This window comes from Heteronotia binoei, chromosome 5 (assembly GCF_032191835.1).
Source record: "Heteronotia binoei isolate CCM8104 ecotype False Entrance Well chromosome 5, APGP_CSIRO_Hbin_v1, whole genome shotgun sequence".
NCBI lineage: Eukaryota > Metazoa > Chordata > Lepidosauria > Squamata > Gekkonidae > Heteronotia > Heteronotia binoei.
The window spans coordinates 24,131,633-24,149,285 of record NC_083227.1 but is presented as its reverse complement, the minus strand read 5'-3'; the positions used below and the strand labels follow the sequence as shown (position 1 = coordinate 24,149,285).

General features: G+C 47.8%; 2 protein-coding genes across 4 annotated transcripts in view; one reads left to right on the top strand and one right to left on the bottom strand.

Moving 5' to 3' along the window:
• LOC132571165 (zinc finger protein ZFP2-like) overlaps positions 1-17,653 on the bottom strand; it is a 475,317-nt gene that overhangs the window by 170,629 nt on the left and 287,035 nt on the right. The gene's annotated exons all lie outside the window — the stretch shown is intronic.
• LOC132571213 (zinc finger protein 397-like) lies at positions 5,781-10,971 on the top strand. Its single transcript, XM_060237932.1, is given in 5 exon segments — positions 5,781-6,642; positions 7,888-8,008; positions 8,989-9,372; positions 10,234-10,790; positions 10,793-10,971. Coding segments are annotated over 5 exon segments (1,782 nt in total). The 5' UTR covers positions 5,781-6,006; the 3' UTR covers positions 10,877-10,971.

Here is a 17,653-nt window from a genome sequence, read left to right as displayed (position 1 = left end):
ACAGTAGCTCTCCAGATGTTTTTTTGCCTACAACTCCCATCAACCCCAGCCATTGACCATGCTGGCTGGGGCTGATGGGAGTCGTAGGCAAAAAACATCTGGAGAGCTACCGTTGGCCACCCCTGCAATATGGCATCTCTTATGTTCTTATGAGAACCAGAACAACATGGCTACCCACCTGGATTTCTGAGAACCAGATTTGATTCCCTACTCCTTGATGTAAAGCCTGGGTTGATCTGGGGCCAGTGACGGTTTCTCTCAGAACTTTCTCAGCCCCACCCGCCTCATATGGTGCCTGTTGTGGGGGTAGAGGAAGGGAAGGCAATTGTAAGCTGCATTGAGACTAACACACTGAAGATATCAACGCATTGTGGGACAGCAATAAAAAAGACAAATGCTATGCCAGGGATTCTCAGGAAAGGAATGGAAAACAAATCAAACAGTATCATAATGCCCCTATATAAATTGATGGTGTGGTTTCATTTGGAATAGTGTGTACAGTTCTGGTCACCACACCGTAAAAAAGATATTACAGCATTTGGAAAAATGCAGAAAAGGGCAACTAAAATGATGAAGGAGATGGAACACTTTCCCTGTTAAGAAAGGTCTCTATGAAGAAAGGCCTATGAAGAGACTACGGTTGTTTAGCTGAGAGAAACAATGACTGAAGGGTGACATGATAGACATTTACAAAATTATGCATGGGGTAGAAAAGGCAGAGAAAGAAGTTCTTTTCTCCCTCACAATACAAGAACTTGTGGGCATTCAATGAAATTAATTAGCAGTAGGTTTAGAACAGATAAAAAGAAGTACTTCATCCAAAGAGTCATGAATTCGTGGGATTCCCTGCCACAGGAAGTAGTGGCGGCTATAAGCATAGACAACTTCAAGAGGAGATTAGCTGAGCAGAGGTCCATCAGCAGCTCTTAGCCCCACTCTGTCTGGGGCAGTGATGCTCTGTATTCTTGATGCTTGGTGGACAACAGTGGGATGGTTTCCAGAGTTTTGACCCTACTAGTGGACCTCCTGATGGTACCTGGTTTTTCGTCACTGTGTGACACAGAGTGTTGGATTGGATAGCCCACTAGCCTGATACAATGTGGCCTCTCTTACATTTTGTTATGTTGTTCCCTTTTGCTAGTGCCAAAGTGGTGGGAATCTTTACAGGATATTTTTTTCAGGGTTCCCTCAAATTTCCTTGGGTTTTATTGGAAAAATAGAATGCTCTGCACTCTGAATAATGCCTTTTCTTTAAAAGTATTTCACATTCTGGGAGTGGCAGAATAAGGAGTGTTTCAATTGTTTTCCAAAATGTCCATTCAAAGGAATTTTTTTAAAAAATAAATCATGTATATTATGAGTGAGCAAGACCAAAAGCCGGTTTTAGCATTAGCTCCCTAGCTGGGCAGCTCCCAAGAGAGATGGCTTTCTTTCCTCTTCTCTCCATGTCCTCAGAATGGCATGTGAGTGGAGTCTACCTGGTGTAGTGTTGCCAGATTCCTCCTGGCCACTGGTGGGGGATGGAGGGGTCAGGTTGCCAGATCCAGGTTGGGAAACTTCTGGAGATTTGGAGATGAGCCTACGTGGATGAGGACCTCAGTGGGATTCAGTGCTCTAGAGTCTGCCCTCCCAAGCATTCATTTTCTGCAAGGGAACCAATCACTCTAGTCTGAAGATAACGTGTAACTCTGAGGGATCCCCTGGTCCCACCTGGAGGCTGGCATCCTGCCTGGGGGCCATTTTAGGAGCTACTAAAGTAGTAAGAAATGCTGTTGACCATCCTGTGAGCCTTCCTGGTTCCCTCTTGAAGGTCCCTGTACAGTACACATGTTTGCAACCTGACAGAACACATTTGCAATCTGATCTAGGGGTCTTAGTGGATCATTTGCTGAACATGAGTCAACGGTGTGATGTGGTGGCTAAAAAGGCAAATGCAGTTTTGGGCTGTATCATCAGAAGTATAGTGTCCAGATCATGTGAAGTGATGGTATCGCTTTACTCTGCTCTGGTAAGACCTCACCTGGAGTATTGCGTTCAGTTTTGGGCATCACATTTTAAGAAGGATATAGACAAGCTGGAACGGGTCCAGAGGAGGGCAGCGAAGATGGTGAGGGGTCTGGAGTCCTATGAAGAAAGGTTGAAGGAGCTGGGGATGTTTAACCTGGAGAGGAGGCAGCTGAGAGGTGATGTGATCACCATCTTCAAGTACTTGAAGGGCTGTCATATAGAGGATGGTGTGGAATTGTTTTCTGTGGCACCAGAAGGTAGAACCAGAACCAATGGGTTGAAATTAAATCAAAAGAGTTTCCAGCTCAACATTAGGAAGAACTTCCTGACGGTTAGAGCAGTTCCTCAGTGGAACAGGCTTCCTCAGGAGGTGGTGGGCTCTCCCTTCTTGAGTTTTTTAAACAGAGGCTAGATGGCCATCTGACAGCAATGAAGATCCTGTGAATGTAGGGGGAGGTGTTTGTGAATTTCCTGCCTTGTTCAGGGGGTTGGACTAGATGACTCTGGGGGTCCTTTCCAACTCTATGATTCTATGACTTCAACTAGAGCCAGTGCTTTTTCAGTCCTGGCCTGTACCTGGTGGAACTCTGTCTGATAATGTCTGAGCCCTGCAGGATCTCTTAGAATTCCACAGAAGCTGTAAGGCAGAGATGTTCCACCAGACTTTTGATAGAGGATAGTAACAGCTGGTGCCTATCTTTTTGCCCATCCCCTCCAGAAATGTCCCTCCCTCCACCCTCAATATGCTCTCACAGTCTGATGAGAATGAGCACAATTAGCAAAACACCATTTGGGGTTGGTACTTTTTTGGTCATTGTTTTACTGCGTTGAACAAAGTATTTTACCTTTATGTATTTTTAATTGATGTGCATCGCACAGAGCCTGGCCTTGGCCAGGATGGGGTGATCAATTATATCGAAACAACAACAACAACTATAATACCTTCCCACTCGACATATAAGCTTAAAAGAGCTTGGTGGTAATCCAAAACCCAGGATGCTTTTCTGGGTCTCTCCACTTAAAAGCCCAAAGAATTCTGGCAGTCTGATTATTCTGGGATTATAAAGAACAGCTCCTTGCCTGCCCCACCAAATAAGAATCCCTCCAGCTAGGGTTGTCAACCTCCAGGTGGCACCTGGAGATCTCCTGCTACTACAATCTCCAGGTAACCAAGATTAGTTACTCTGGAGAAAAGGGCTGATTTGGAAGGTGGGCTCTGTGCCATTATAGCTGCTGTGGTTCCTTCCCTCCCCAGATCCTGCCCTCTCCAGTTTCCACCCCCAAAATCTCCAGATATTTCCCAACTCAGAGCTGACAGCTCTAACTGAAGCTTTCAGGTTTAAGGGAAGACTAAGTCCTGGGCTCAGAACACCCACCGCTCTACTGGAGGGCAGGATTTTGCCACCTGCTATTCCTCACAGGCCCCTTCAGTGCCTCCATGGAGGTCCTGCCTTTATTGAGGGATCAGAAAATCCTTTCATCATCTCAGTTTAATCCGGAAGGGTACTTGGATGCTTCCCCCCCCCCCCCCCCCGCTTTCATCAGAGTGTCTCGCCTTTCTTGCCAGCCGCACTGAGCAACTTTTGCAGCCGATTTCTCCATTTCTGGCTATATTTGTATGAACTGGTGCTATAAGGAAACTATATTATTTGTAGAATAACTGAGCTCAAACTTGATTTGAAATATATAATGTAAAGCTAATATAATGAGCTAAGATTAACTAGTGAATTTTATAAATCTTATTATTTAATCTTTGAGAGAAGAACAAAAGAAGATGAAGATGAAGAAAACATGCAAATATAATATTTAAGTGATATTAAGTTTGTACAGTGTAAAAGATTTTGTTGGAGTTGTTAATTTTTAAATTCTTCCTTTAATAAGGTAAGAAAATGCAACCCCGTAGGGTTTTCCAGCCAAGAGAGGTTCAGACCACAGGCAGACTTTCCCAGCTAGAAAACGGTGCTAAAAGGAAGCCTGGCTTTTAGCTAACGGTCCCCAAAGAGGGTTTGTTTCTTGGCCTTTCAGGGCTTGAGGGGGTTAAAGCGATCGAGGTGCTGTTCCTAGAGAGTCGGCCCAAGTCTTCCCACTTCCGCCTTTGGGGAGCGACTTCGCTGGCGGGAGAGCTGGAGGACCGAGGCTGGAGCCGGGCTGGGGGAGGGGAAGGCTGGAAGGGTAAAGATTGGGGGAGGGGGAGGGAGGGAGATCTCCCAGGCCGGGCAGCCCCGCGAGTGGGTCTCTGTGGGTTTGGCGAATAAAGCAGGACCGCGGAGGAGGGAGGGAGGGAGGTCAGGCGGGCCCCCTCTCCCCTCCCAGGGAGGGCTACCAGCTCCGGCCCTCTGAATGGACACGAATCAGCCAGAGGGTTGCCAATCCCCAGGTGGGGGCAGGGGATCCCTTGGTTTGGAGACCCTCCCCCCCCCCGACCCCCGCTTCAGGGTCATCAGAAAGCGGGAGGGGGAGGGAAATGTCTGCTGGGCACTGCATTATTCCCTATGGAAGCCAGTTCCCTAGGGTATAGTAGAGAATTGATCTGCAGGTATGGTATGGGGGGGGCGTTTTTTGAGGTACAGGCACCAAATTTACAGCATACCATCCAGTGCCTCTCCTCAAGGGACCCTCCAAGTTTCAAAAAGATTGGACTGCGGGATCCAATTTTATGAGCCCCCAAAGAAAGTGCCCCTATCCTTCATTATTTTCGATGGAGGGAAGGCATTTAAAAGGTGTGCGTTCCCTTTAAATGTGATGACCAGAACTCCCTTCAATTGTGCTTGTCTCAACCTTGCTCCTGGCTCCACCCCCAAAGTCCCCAGATATTTCTTGAATTGGACTAGGTAACCCTAAGCCAGAAGCCAGGAGGGGATCCGGTTTCTCTCCAGGCAGGGGACAGATTCCTTTCCTGATCTCTGCAGAGAGGAAACCTCTGCTCAAGGCAGAAGAGCCGGGCAGGCTGGAGTTTCTCCAGGTCACTTGGCAACATCAGTGGGGAGGGCATGTGGGCTTCAAGGCGGAGGCTAGTAGGGCTGCAGAAGGTTTTGCAGTTGGGGAGAGGGGATAGTGCAGCTGGCCTCATGGAGAGAGAACGCCCCCCCCCCCCAACTGTCTGAGAAAGAGGAGGGTGCTTTAGTCTCTCTGTGTCTTCCTGGGGCTAAAAGCAGATTGACTCCCATGTGGAGTCTCTGGCAAAACGTAGTCTTGGTGGGCAGATTTCAGGTGTGATCTGTCAACCTGTTACAGCTCCACCTCACAGTGATAGGACCCAAACCACATTTTTCCAAATTGGTGGTTGGCTATGCAGAGCTTTCTCTGTGGTAGTCCCAGAGGGTAAAGCAGCCTGCCTGCCAGTGTTTTCCACCTGAATGTCTTTTCTCAGACTATGAAAGAAGGAAATTCTCAGAAAAAAAAATGTTTTAATTAAGAAGGGATACCGGTGTGGTATTTATATCCTTTTTGAATTTTGTACTTTTTCCTGTACCTTATGAAGAAAATGAGGCTTGAAATGAACCAAATAGATCAGCCACCCAAAGGTGACGATGAGGGTAAAGCAGCTTTGGGGGACTTCATCTTGGATGGTGTCTGCTGATAAGACAATTTTACAAGTCTTCCAGTGAATGATGTAAACCTATAGGCAAGGCCAGCTGGTAAAGGTCTGAGGGCACCCTTGAAAAGAAATCCTGACTCTTTTAATTGCCACATTTTATGATTTTACTAATGCTGTAGACACGCAGAAGTGATACATATGTGTCATGCATCTGGGGATAAAATCACGCTGGGGCGATTAATGCCAGACATCAAGTGTGTCTGTTCTCTCTCCTTCCCATTTCTTCAGGGAGAAACCCAGTCTGGAAGACAACAGCATCTTCTAGGCATTTCAATTCTGCAGCGCTATTACTGAGGAATCATTCTGAGGTGAAAACAGAGGAACAAGACTCCACAGGTCCCAAATCAGGGAAGGTATCAGAGGGGAGAGAAAAATCTCTTCGCATCCTTCACGCTGAGAAGATGAAACAATTCCTAGAAACGAGACCGGGTGATTTGATGCACCAGCAAGCAGGGGAGGGTTCCCTTTCTCTTGCACGCTGGGAAGCCCAGTGGCAGGAGTTCCTCAGGACAGTGGAAAACCCTCACTCTGGATGGGGAATCCCCCCCTTGCCAGAGAAACCTTCCGCCTGGGAGGATGCCAAGGCCTTTCTGGCCTCGTTTGAGCAAGTGGCTGAAGCCTGTCAGTGGCCAAAGGAAGACTGGGTGAACCGACTCCTGCCGGCCCTTAGTGGAAAAGCTGAGAAGGCCTTTAGCAGTCTTGATGCCAGAGACAGAGAGGATTATGGGAAGGTGAAGGCAGTCATCTTGAGAGAGGAAGCCCTGAGCCGGGAGAAGCAGCGTCAGCAGTTCAGGCACTTCTGCTACCAGGAAGCTGATGGGCCCCGGGGAGCTTACACAAAACTGCGAGAAATGTGCCGTGGATGGCTGAGAGTGGAAAATCACAGCAAGGAGCAGATTCTGGAGCTCTTGATCCTGGAGCAACTGATGAGCATCCTGCCCCAAGAGATCCAGAGCCAGGTGAGGGAAAGCAGCCCTGAGAGCTGCTCCCAGGTGGTGGCCCTGGCCGAGGAGTTCCTCTTGAGGCAGAAGGAGCAGGTGAGGCCCTTCTTGGGGGTTCGGAGTGCAGGAGGGCCTGAGGTGGAGCAGGGGTTGATGTCTGTCTCCATCTCCGGGTAGGGGGGAGAAGGGGAATGTCAGGGAATGATGTAAGGGTCGGTTGCCTTGTTTCCCTGAAAGCTGAATCCAGAACTTTTGGGTGGGGAGGAATTCTCTCTCAACCTGGGAACTAGTGGATATTGACCTGTCTTGATGGGGTCTCCCACCCCCTGAAAGAGCAGTTCTTGTGGTTCTCTGCGCTCTTGGGTTCTGACCCCTTGCCATCTCCAGAGGTGACAGATAGAATCCCAGATTTGGAAGGGGTTGTACAGGCCATCTAGTTCGACCCACTGGTCAATTCAGGATCAGCCACTCTAGAGCATTCCTCAAAAGTGTTCGTCCAGCTGCTGGTTAAAGACTGCTGTAGAGGGGGAGCTTACCACCTCTCTAGGTAGCTGATTCCACTGCCTTTTTCTTTTAACCACAAGAATCCCAAAGACCTCCTCTCATGTAGTTTGGTAGCGGTCAGTATGTGCAGGGCCTTCTTGATGGTGGTGCCTTTCTGGTGGAGTTCACTATCCTGGGAGCGTAGTCAGATAAGTTTATTCTGTTACAGAAAACTCTTTTGGACAGGGAATTAGTTTTATTTACATCAACAGCTCAGTCTTGGTGGGTTCTGTTTATCATTGGCATTTGCAGCCTGTCTATGATGCTTTTAACATTATATTTATTTTATTTTATTTCTATTTGTATCCCACCCTTCCTGTGAACAGGCTCAGAGTGGCTAAGAAGCAACTTTTCAGAACTTTTCAGAAGATGCTAGCTTCTACTCCTCATTTTTTCTTCCCATGATATGAGGGGGCGGGATTTGTGAATTTCCTGCATTGTGCAGGAAGTTGAACTAGATGACCGCGGAGGTCTCTTCCAACTCTATGAGTCTATGAATTCTTACTGTGGGATGGCATCTTCCAATCTGTCAACAGGTCGCTTACTGTGGACAAGCACAGTTTTCCAGACCTACCACTGGACTAAAACAAATAAAATGAATTTTAACAGGGATAAATGTAAAGTTTGCATTTAGGTAGGAAAAATCCAATGCATGACTTGTCTGACCTTGAAGGAGATCACACTGGTGGCAACAAGAACGCTGACACATGTGAGCTCAACTAGGCCCTAGAATATTCTCATTGATCCTTGAGAGGGAATTGGGGTGCTTAGCATGACAGTCCTGCTCTGCTGTTGCAGGTGCCCTTAGAAGAGTTGGCTGGGAGCATCTCTGAGGCAGGCCAGGCTCCGTCTGAGAGAGAGTGGAGGCCGCTCCCAATGGAAGTCAAGGAAGAGGAGGATGGAGAGGCATGCCTGCTGGGTAAGCAGGGAAGGAGGCTTTCTGGGGCTTGAGATCGGGGAGTCTTGGAAGCAGCTTCTGGGGCTGACCTCAGCAGTGGCCCCTTCTCTTCTTTCAAGGGCTGGTCAGTCCTTACACTCTTCAGAGCATTCTAGGAAAAGTGCTGGTAACTTAAGAACAGCCTAGCTGGACGAGGTGAAACGTCCATTGACTCTTTCCTAAAGTGGTTCATTGGACAAAGTTCTGGCTTCTTCCTTATTTTTAGATGCTGAAAACCAACTATCACAAAAGTCTTCAGTCATAGGACATGATTTTACATTCTTCGCCCAAAGGGTGATGAACACATGGAATTCAGTGTCACGGGAAGTGGTGGCAGCTACAAGCATAGACAGCTTCATGAGGGGATTGGATAAATATCTGGAGCAGAGGTCCACCAGTGGCTATTAGCCACAGCGTATTGTTGGAACTCTCTGTCTGGTCCACCAGTGGCTATTAGCCACAGCGTATTGTTGGAACTCTCTGTCTGGGGCAGTGATGCTCTGTGTTCTTGGTGCTTGGGGAGGGCACAGTGGGAGGGATTATAGTGTCCTGGCCTCACTGGTGGACCTCCTGATGGCACCTGGAGTTTTCCTTTTTGCCACTGTGTGACACAGAGTATTGGACTGGATGGGCCAATGGCCTGATCCAACATGACTGCTCGTATGTTCTTACATGAAGTTGTTTTGTTTTTTTAACTTCACTATCCATCACAGAAAAGCAAAAGATATACATGGCAGGCCAGATACAAATTGTAGGGAATCAATCTTTACCCCATTTCCCCTTTAAAGTACATTTGGGGATTTTGGGGGAGGGGAGGGAGAGGATAAAACCAGGTGAGAAAAAGGGGTAACGAGATGGAAGTTTTGAGGGAGGAATAAAAATGCAGGCCAGGAAACAGGAGTGACAGATTTGAGACTTGGTTTCTTGCGTGGCTGCTCATTGGATCTCTGTCTTTCTACCAGCAGGAAGTATAGGCGAGTCAGCCAGGGAATTAGAGGGGTTGTCCTTCAGGGATCCAGATGGAATCAAGAGGAAGGAGGTAACTGGCACGGACAAGAAGAGGGGCAAACCCATGCCTAGCCTAGGAGGAGGCTTCTGTGAAGTCCCAGTCCAAGAAGAAAGTCCAACTGAAAAGGGAAGGAATAAAGGTCTCCTTGCTAACCCAAGAATCCACTACACGGAAAAAGAAAATGAAAGTGTGTTGTTTGGAAAAACCTTTAGTCAAAGCAGAAACATTATCTTGCAGGAACGAATTGCATCAGGGGAGAAACTGTACAGTTGCTTGGAGGATGGAAGGAGCTTCAGTCAGAGAATGGCGCTTACTTCTCATCAAAGAATTTACACAGGTGGGAAGACTCACAAAAAACCTCAGCCATGTGGAATGGTCTTCTCTGATGCAGTGGCTTTAACATACATTTAATGTAGCCCAGCTTGCTTGGGGGAAAGTGTAGATGACTGGGGAAGGCAATGGCAAACCACCCCGCAAAAAGTCTGCCGTGAAAATGTTGTGATGTGACGTCACCCCAGAGTCGGAAACGACTGGTGCTTGCACAGGGGACTATCTTTACCTTTTTTTAAATGTAGCCAGGGCTTTTTTTGAGCAGGAGCAAATAGGAACACAGTTCTGGCTGGCTTGGTGTCAGGGGGTGTGGCCTGATGAGTTCCTTTTTCTACAAAACAAGCCCAGTGCAAAACAATGGTGGCATTGGGCGGGTGGCCTGATTTGCAAATGAGTTCCTGTTGGACTTTTTCTACAAAAAATAGCAAAGCAATGGTGACATCAGGGGGTGTGGCCTAGTATGCAAATGAGTTCCTGCTGGGCTTTTTCTACCATAAAACCCCTGAATGTAGCACAGGAACTGACTGCAATGTGGATGGAAATTCAAATGCATATCAGACTTCCTTGGGTGGGTTCTAATGGGATCTTTCAGTTTGGTGCAGTGGTTGTGTGCGGACTCTTATCTGGGAGAACCGGGTTTGATTCCCCGCTCCTCCAGTTGCAGCTGCTGGGATGGCCTTGGGTCAGCCATAGCTCTTGCACAGGTTGTGCTTGAAAGGGTAGCTGCTGTGAGAGCCCTCTCAGCCTCACCCACCTCACAGGGTGTCTGTTGTGGGGGGAGAAGATAAAGGAGATTGTGAGCCGCTCTAAGACTCTTCAGAGTGGAGGGAGGAATATAAATCCAATATCTTCTTCTTTATCTCCACAGGTGATGATCAGGAGAATAAGGAACATGAGGAACTGCATCGGTTCTCCCCAGATAAAGCCAAGCCTCAAGATCTGAAAGGAAACATCAGGAATCACGATGAATCTAAGAGGAAGGCGGAAAGCCACATTGTCAAGAAGAGGGATGAGCAGGCGATTGCAGTGAATGCAGGGGATTGCAGTGAAATAATTCACATAGTGGAGGAAACATACAAGTGCTTGGAGTGTGGAATGAGCTTTTCCGATCAAACCCAATATAATATTCATTTGCGAGTACACAGTGGGAAAAAGATCCATAAATGCTCGGACTGCGGGAAAAGCTTCCTTTGCAGGGCAGAACTCCTTAGACATTACCGAATCCACACAGGCGAGAAACCGTTTGGCTGCTCCGAGTGTGGCAAGAGCTTCTCGCAGCGAACCAACCTTATTCAACACCAAAGAATCCATTCAGGGGAGAAGCCATATAAATGCTCAGAGTGCGGAAAGAGGTTCAGTCGGTGCAGCGATGTCCAGCGGCATCAAAGAGTCCACACGGGGGAGAAACCTTTTGAATGCTCAGAGTGCAGAAAGAGATTCATTCAAAAATCAAGCCTTCAACATCATCAAAGAATTCACACAAGAAACAGCATAGATTCATAGGCCTGTAACAAGAGCTTTTCTGCTATTTCACACCTTAAAGACAGCCACAGACTCCACAAAGGGTTGAAACTGTATGAAACATTGGAAAAAGTTTGCACGTGCACAAAAACTTATGACTATAACTACAGAAAGAAAAATAAATATATTCAGACTGAGGAGAAAAAGTATACATTCTCAGACTGTGGAAAGAGCTTTAGTCATGAATGAAGCCTCAGAGGGAAGACAGGAAAGATGTGCTTTAAGGGTGGAAGGAAATTGAAGACCAACTCCGCTCTCCTTAAGCATCAAGGAATTTACAATGAGGCTCTTCAGTTGCCCAGGTCAAGGGCTCAGAAAATTGTTACACAAAGAAGTGCCTTTGCCATGGTTTTCCTTTTCTGTGAAGTTCACCACTTAAGGCTATCTGCCAAGGTGGAGCACTTTTCCTATGAGGCAAGACTGAAGCATTTAGAACTTTTGTTTGTAGAGAAGAAACAACTATGGGGCAACACGATAGAAGGTTATAAAATTGTGCATGGGGGTGGAAAGAATTGACAAAGATAACTTTTCTCCTCCCCAAATAGTAGAACTTGAGGGCATCCAATGAAACGGATGGACAGTAGATCTAGGGTGGACAAAAGGAAAATATTTTATACAGCGAGTGATTGAAATATGGAATTCACCGCTAGAGGGATGTAGTGATGGTCACAGGCAATAGCTTTAAAGGGGGATTAGATAGATTCATGGATAGATTCATGGATTCATGACTATTGGTAGCTACTGGTCATAGAGACTAAAGAGAACTTCCATGTTCAGAGGCAGTCAGCTTGTGAACGACAGTGCCAGGAGGCAACATCAGGTGAAGGACTTGGCCTCACTGACCTTTTATTAATCCTCCAGAGAAACTGGTTGGCCACTGTGTGAGAAAGGATGCTGGCCTGGATGGACTGGTCTGATCCAGCAGTGCTCTTCTTATATTCTTAACCCTTTCTGACATCTGCAAAACTGAGGAAAACATTTCTGTTTTCCAAGTCCTGTGAAGAAGTAGGTAAGTTTAGGACAGTAGATAACTGCAGCCTGTCTGTGACTGGCATAAGACTTTCTAAATTTACAAAGGGTTCCTTAATTTACAAGGGTTCTGCATGGCAAAGCGGCCCCAGGGGCATCCTTACTGTCGAGAGTGAGAGAGCCAGTTTGGTGTGGTGGTTAAGTGTGCAGACTCTTATCTGGGAGAACTGGGTTTGATTCCCTGCTCCTCCACTTGCAGCTGCTGGTATGGCTTGGATTAGCCATAGCTCTCGCAGAGTTTGTCCTTGAAAGGGCAGCTTCTGGGAGAGCTCTCTCAGCCGTACCCACCCCACAGGGTGTCAGTTGTGGGGGAAGAAGATAAAGGAGATTGTAAGTCGCTTTGGGACTCTGATACATAGAGAAGGGCGGGGTATAAATCTATGGTCTTCAGAGCTGCTGTGAGCTTTTGGGGGTCTCATCACTGGGATTACATTCATAGTGAAAGGAAAACTCAGCAAATTCAAAGAAGTTCCAGACAACATCCAATATCTTGGAACTGAATGAGTATTCTTGGAGTTGTGGGAATTCCCCTTGATTCTTCCACTCAGCAGCAGGAGGGAGAAGTAAAATACCTTATTCTGGGTTTTAATGGCCAGAGATAAGGAAATGTTTAAAACAACAGTCCATTGCAAGTGTGTTATGTGTTTTTAAAAACTGCAAAACTGTTGCAATAAATCCTCTTGCTTCAGCCAGGCACCTTCCACCACATCTGATCCGTGTGTTCAAGAGCCAGAGTGTTGGGCTACAGCTACGGGGATCTGGGTTCAAATCCACACTTGGCCAGTCCCTTTCTGAGGCTGGTATACCTAATAGAATTGCTTTGAAGAATAAATCGTGTGCCTCTGGGGTGAAACCCTTCTTGCAAGAAATTTGTAATGTATTGATAAGTACAGAAATCTCAGAACTTTGCTGGTACATGTTTGGTCCTGGATTGGTTATGTGTCAAACTCTTTTTTTGATTGTTGAGGATATAACAAAGGTAATGCTTTTGAATTGTCCTTTAAAAAAAGAAAAAAAGAAGCAGCAGCAGAAATCACCATTGATAGGAGGGGGGAACCCCCTAGTACAGCGGTCCCCAACCTTTTTGGCACCAGGGACCGGTTTTGTGGAAGACAATTTTTCCATGGACCAGCAGGGGGTGGGGGTAATAGTTTTAGGATAATACAATTGTGCACTTTATTTTGGTGTGATCGTTACGTGTGCAGACTCTTATCTGGGAGAACTGGGTTTGATTCCCCCCTCCTCCACTTGCAGCTGCTGGAATGGCCTTGGGTCAGCCATAGCTCTTGCAGGGCAGCTTCTGAGAAAGCTCTCTAAACCCCACCCACCTCACAGAGTGTCTGTTGTGGAGGAGGAAGATAAAGGAGATTGTAAGCCACTCTGAGATTCGGAGTGGAGGGCAGGATATAAATCCAATGTCTTATTATTATTATTATTATTATTACATTGTAATATATAATGAAATATATATTGCTCCTTGGGAGGACAGCTATGGTGAACCTGGGCAGTGTAATAAAAAGTAGAGACATCACCCTGCCAACAAAAGTCCGTATAGTCAAAGCGATGGTATTCGCAGTAGTAATGTATGGCAGTGAGAGCTGGACCATAAGGAAGGTCGAGCGCAGAAGAATAGATGCTTTTGAGATGTGGTGCTGGAGAAGAATCTTGAGAGTCCCTTGGACTGCAAGAAGATCAAATCAGTCCTAAGGGAAATCAACCCAGACTGTTCCCTGGAAGGTCAGATGCTGAAGCTCAAATACTTTGGCCACCAAATGAGAAGGGAGCACTCACTGGAGAAGATCCTGATGCTGGGAAAGACAGAAGGCAAAAGAAGGGGACGGCAAAAGATGAGATGGCTGGACAGCGCTATTGAGCAGACTTCGGAGGATGGTGGAAGACACAAAGGCCTGGCGTGACTTGGTCCATGGGGTTGCAAAAAGTCGGACTCAACTGTGCAGCTGAACAACAACAACAACATATAATGAAATAATTATACAACTCACAGCCCAGTTGCTAACAGACCACGGACCGGGGGTTGGGAACCTCTGCCCTAGTACATAGGTAACTGGTGCTAACTTCTAGGCCTGAAACCTGAATGTGGGTTCCTTCTCAAACCATGTTTCTGTTTTTAGAGCAGCAATAGCTTCAGTGGCCCTGAGGAAATACCTGCTCTGGGAAAGGGAGTGGGGTGGAGAACTGTGCTTGACCAAGTTTCTTCAGCTTTAGGAGCCGGACTTATTTTTCTGCCTTCAAACTTTTTAATTTTCATGAGCCTACCTTCTACTTCCTGCTACCAAAAACCTAATCCTAAACTTTTCCCAATTCCTGATTGTCTTTAAAGCGATAGCAAAAGCATTGCTTAGATGAATGGATTATACTGAGAATCACTGAGAGGCATTTGCAATAAATGACTGATAAGAAAAATTGGCTTTTATACCCAGTTTATCTCTACCTTGCAGCCCCGTGACGCAGAGTGATAAGGCTGCGGTACTGCAGTCAGAGTTCTCTGTTCATGGCCTGAGTTCGATCCCGATGGAAGCTGGGTTCAGGTAGCTGGCTCAAGGTTGACTCAGCCTTCCATCCATCGGAGGTTGGTAAAATGAGTACCCAGCTTGCTGGGGGGAAGTGTAGATGACTGGGGAAGGCAGTGGCAAATCACCCCTTTAAAAAGTCTGCCGTGAAAATGTCGTGATGCAATGTCACCCCAGAGTTGGAAACGACTGGTGCTTGCACAGGGGACTGCCTTTACCTTTACTATCTCTACCTTAAGGCGTATCAAAGCTGCTTTGAGACGCCTTAAGGTAGAGAAAAGCAGGGTATAAAATCCTACTCTTCTTGATTCCCAAGTTATGCCAACCCATCGATTGATACCCACTCTGGCCAATAACACATTTAGGACTTGCTCAAAGTGGTATCAGTCTAGTGTTCGCAGAGAGTTAAACACAGCTTCTGCCTGAAATGTTGAAGAGTTACTGTTAAAGGCACTAGGCAAACTAAGAGAACATAAGAGAAGCCATGCTGGATCAGACCAATGGGCCATCCAGTCCATCACTCTGTGTCACATAGTGGTCAAAAAAACCTGGTGCCATCAGGAGGTCCATCAGTGGGGCCAGGACACTAGAAGCATCCAGTGAAAATACATTCTATTGACTGATTCTACTGTAGGAATGTACAAATAACTGTCCCGATATTATATTAATAAATCCAGTTAATCAAACTCAACTATTTAGAGCTCACGGTTTTTTTGTATTCAGACCAGAGGAGAGAAAGTGAGCCCAGAACATATTAGAAATAGAGCATATCATGATGAAAATGGTTTTTGGGGAGAATATTGTGTTTGGTGAGAGATTCCACTATTTGGAACCAGAGCACAGTAAATTTTTCTTGAGGATGTTCTGTCAGAGCATCAGCACTATAAATTGAGATTTTACTTAGTCAGAACTGGCTAGAAGTTTAGAAGAATGGGCTCCTCTCCTACCCCCCCCCCCTTGTCTCCAAGGGCTAGTAAAGGGTTAAGAGTCACAGAGCTGCATTTCCTAGACTGGATGCAAAGAGGCAAGAAATACTGCATTCTTTATTTTTCCTTCATCGGGATCTGGCTTTTTTTGCAGGAGAGCTGGAGGACTGAGGCTAGAACTGGAGTGCAGGACGCCTGAAAAGGTAAAGAGCTGCAGGGAAGGAAGAGGGCAGCACTGCCAGAGGAAGCCTCTGGTCCCACATAGGGGTGGCAGCTTCCAGGTGCTGGCTGGAGACTCAGTGCTGGACTGAACCCTGTGGAGGCGGTCACAATCTCAGGGGCCCCCTTGCAAATTATCTCAGAGTCGGAGTGCAAGCCCCGCCACAGCCTGCAGGCACCTTCTCAAAAGCCCCTTTGACAAAACTGCAGGCAAACTTGAGAGGACGCCAGCAGCAGCCGCACCAGGCAAGTCTGGCAAAGAGCAGCTGGGAGGGTTGCAAACGGGGGCGGGGCGGTGGAGGGGAGCTGTTCTGGGGCCCCTAAAGGCAGGGGGGGCATAGGCCAGTGCCTACTTGGCCTAATTGTTAATTCGGCCCTGGCTGGAGATCTCCCACTATTGTTATTGCAGCTGATCAGCAAGCAACAGAGATCAGTTCATCCTGGAGGAAATGGTGGCTTTGGAAGGTGGACTCTTAAGGCAGCATTATACCCCATTGAAGTCCCTCCCCAGGATCTAACCCCACTCCACCCCAATCTGCCAAGTCGGAGTTCGCAACCCCCGTCCCACCTATACAGCAGGGCCAGGAAGAATGACCGCTTCTCTGCTTCGGTTGCCGGACAGTGCTGGATTTAACCCTGTGGAGGCCCCTAGGCAGTCAAAATCTCGGGGCCCCCTTGCCAGTTATCTCAGAGACAGAGCGCCTGCCCCACTGCAGCCTGTGGGCAGCTTCTCAAAAGCCCCTTTGACAAAGCTGTGGGGGAGAGGCAGAGAGAGGCAAACTTGGCGAGGACGCCAGCCTCACCAGGCAACTCAGGGAAAGAGGGGCTCAGTTGCTGGCTGCATGCAGGCCCGGGGCGCCTGCGCCCCTAGGCAAAATGCTGTGTTTTTGTTTTCGCGCACGCCCCAATGACATCATAATGATGTCACTGCCCTCCCCAGTCACCCGCTTGCTGCCGTTTACTTCCCCTTGTCTGTCTCTGTCCCTGCCCGCCGCCGTCCCCGCTCACCCCCTGCGGTGGCTCAGCAAAGTCGGGGGGGGGGGGGGACACGTGGCAGTGATGTCATCATTGTCATTGGCACGCACTACCCCTGGACTTTGCTGAGTCGGCAGCCAGTGCAGAGGGTGGGCAGAGATGGCAGTGGTGGCAGGCAGGGGATGGCAGAGGGCGAGGGGGAGTAAGCGGTGGCGGGAGCATTTTTTGAGGGAAGGGGATTCTGCCTCTTGGCCGAAGAAGTGCTCTGTTGAGATGGGTTGTGAGGCAGTCGAGCCCCAGGGATTTTGTTTTTTTCGGGGTGTCTCTCTGTGTGCCCCCACCAAGCTGTTCCAGAAGACCGCGTCTGTTCTGGCTGAGTCGTGATCAAGACCGTATCTGGCAGGATGCAAAGAGGGGGGTGTTGTATGTGCTGTTTCTGGACTGATGCCTTTACGACAAAGCCCTTCGCACTCCCTGCAAGCAGAAAGCCAGTTTGGTGTAGTGGTTAAGTGTGCGGACTCTTATCTGGGAGAACCGGGTTTGATTCTCCACTCCTCCACTTGCACCTGCTAGCATGTTATCTCAGAGACAGAGCATGGCCTTGGGTCAGCCATAGCTCTGGCAGAGGTTGTCCTTGAAAGGGCAGCTGCTGTGAGAGCCCTCTCCAGCCCCACCCACCTCACAGGGTGTCTGTTGTGGGGGAGGAAGGTAAAGGAGATTGTGAGCCGCTCTGAGACTCTTCGGAGTGGAGGGCGGGATATAAATCCAATATCTTCATCTTCATCTGAAGGAGTCAGGCTGGAACCCCGCCCCACTTCAGGGGAGGGACAGTGGCTCAGTGGTAGAGCATCTGATTGGGAAGCAGAAGGTCCCAGGTTCAATCCCCGGCATCTCCAGCTAAAAGGGTCCAGGCAAATAGGTGTGAAAAACCTCAGCTTGAGACCCTGGAGAGCCGCTGTCAGTCTGAGTAGACAACACTGACTTTGATGGACCCAGGGTCTGATTCAGTATAAGGCAGCTTCATATGTCCATATATGTCCACTTCTCTCCCCAATAGTGGGCACTTTCTGCTGGCCAGGAGGCTTCC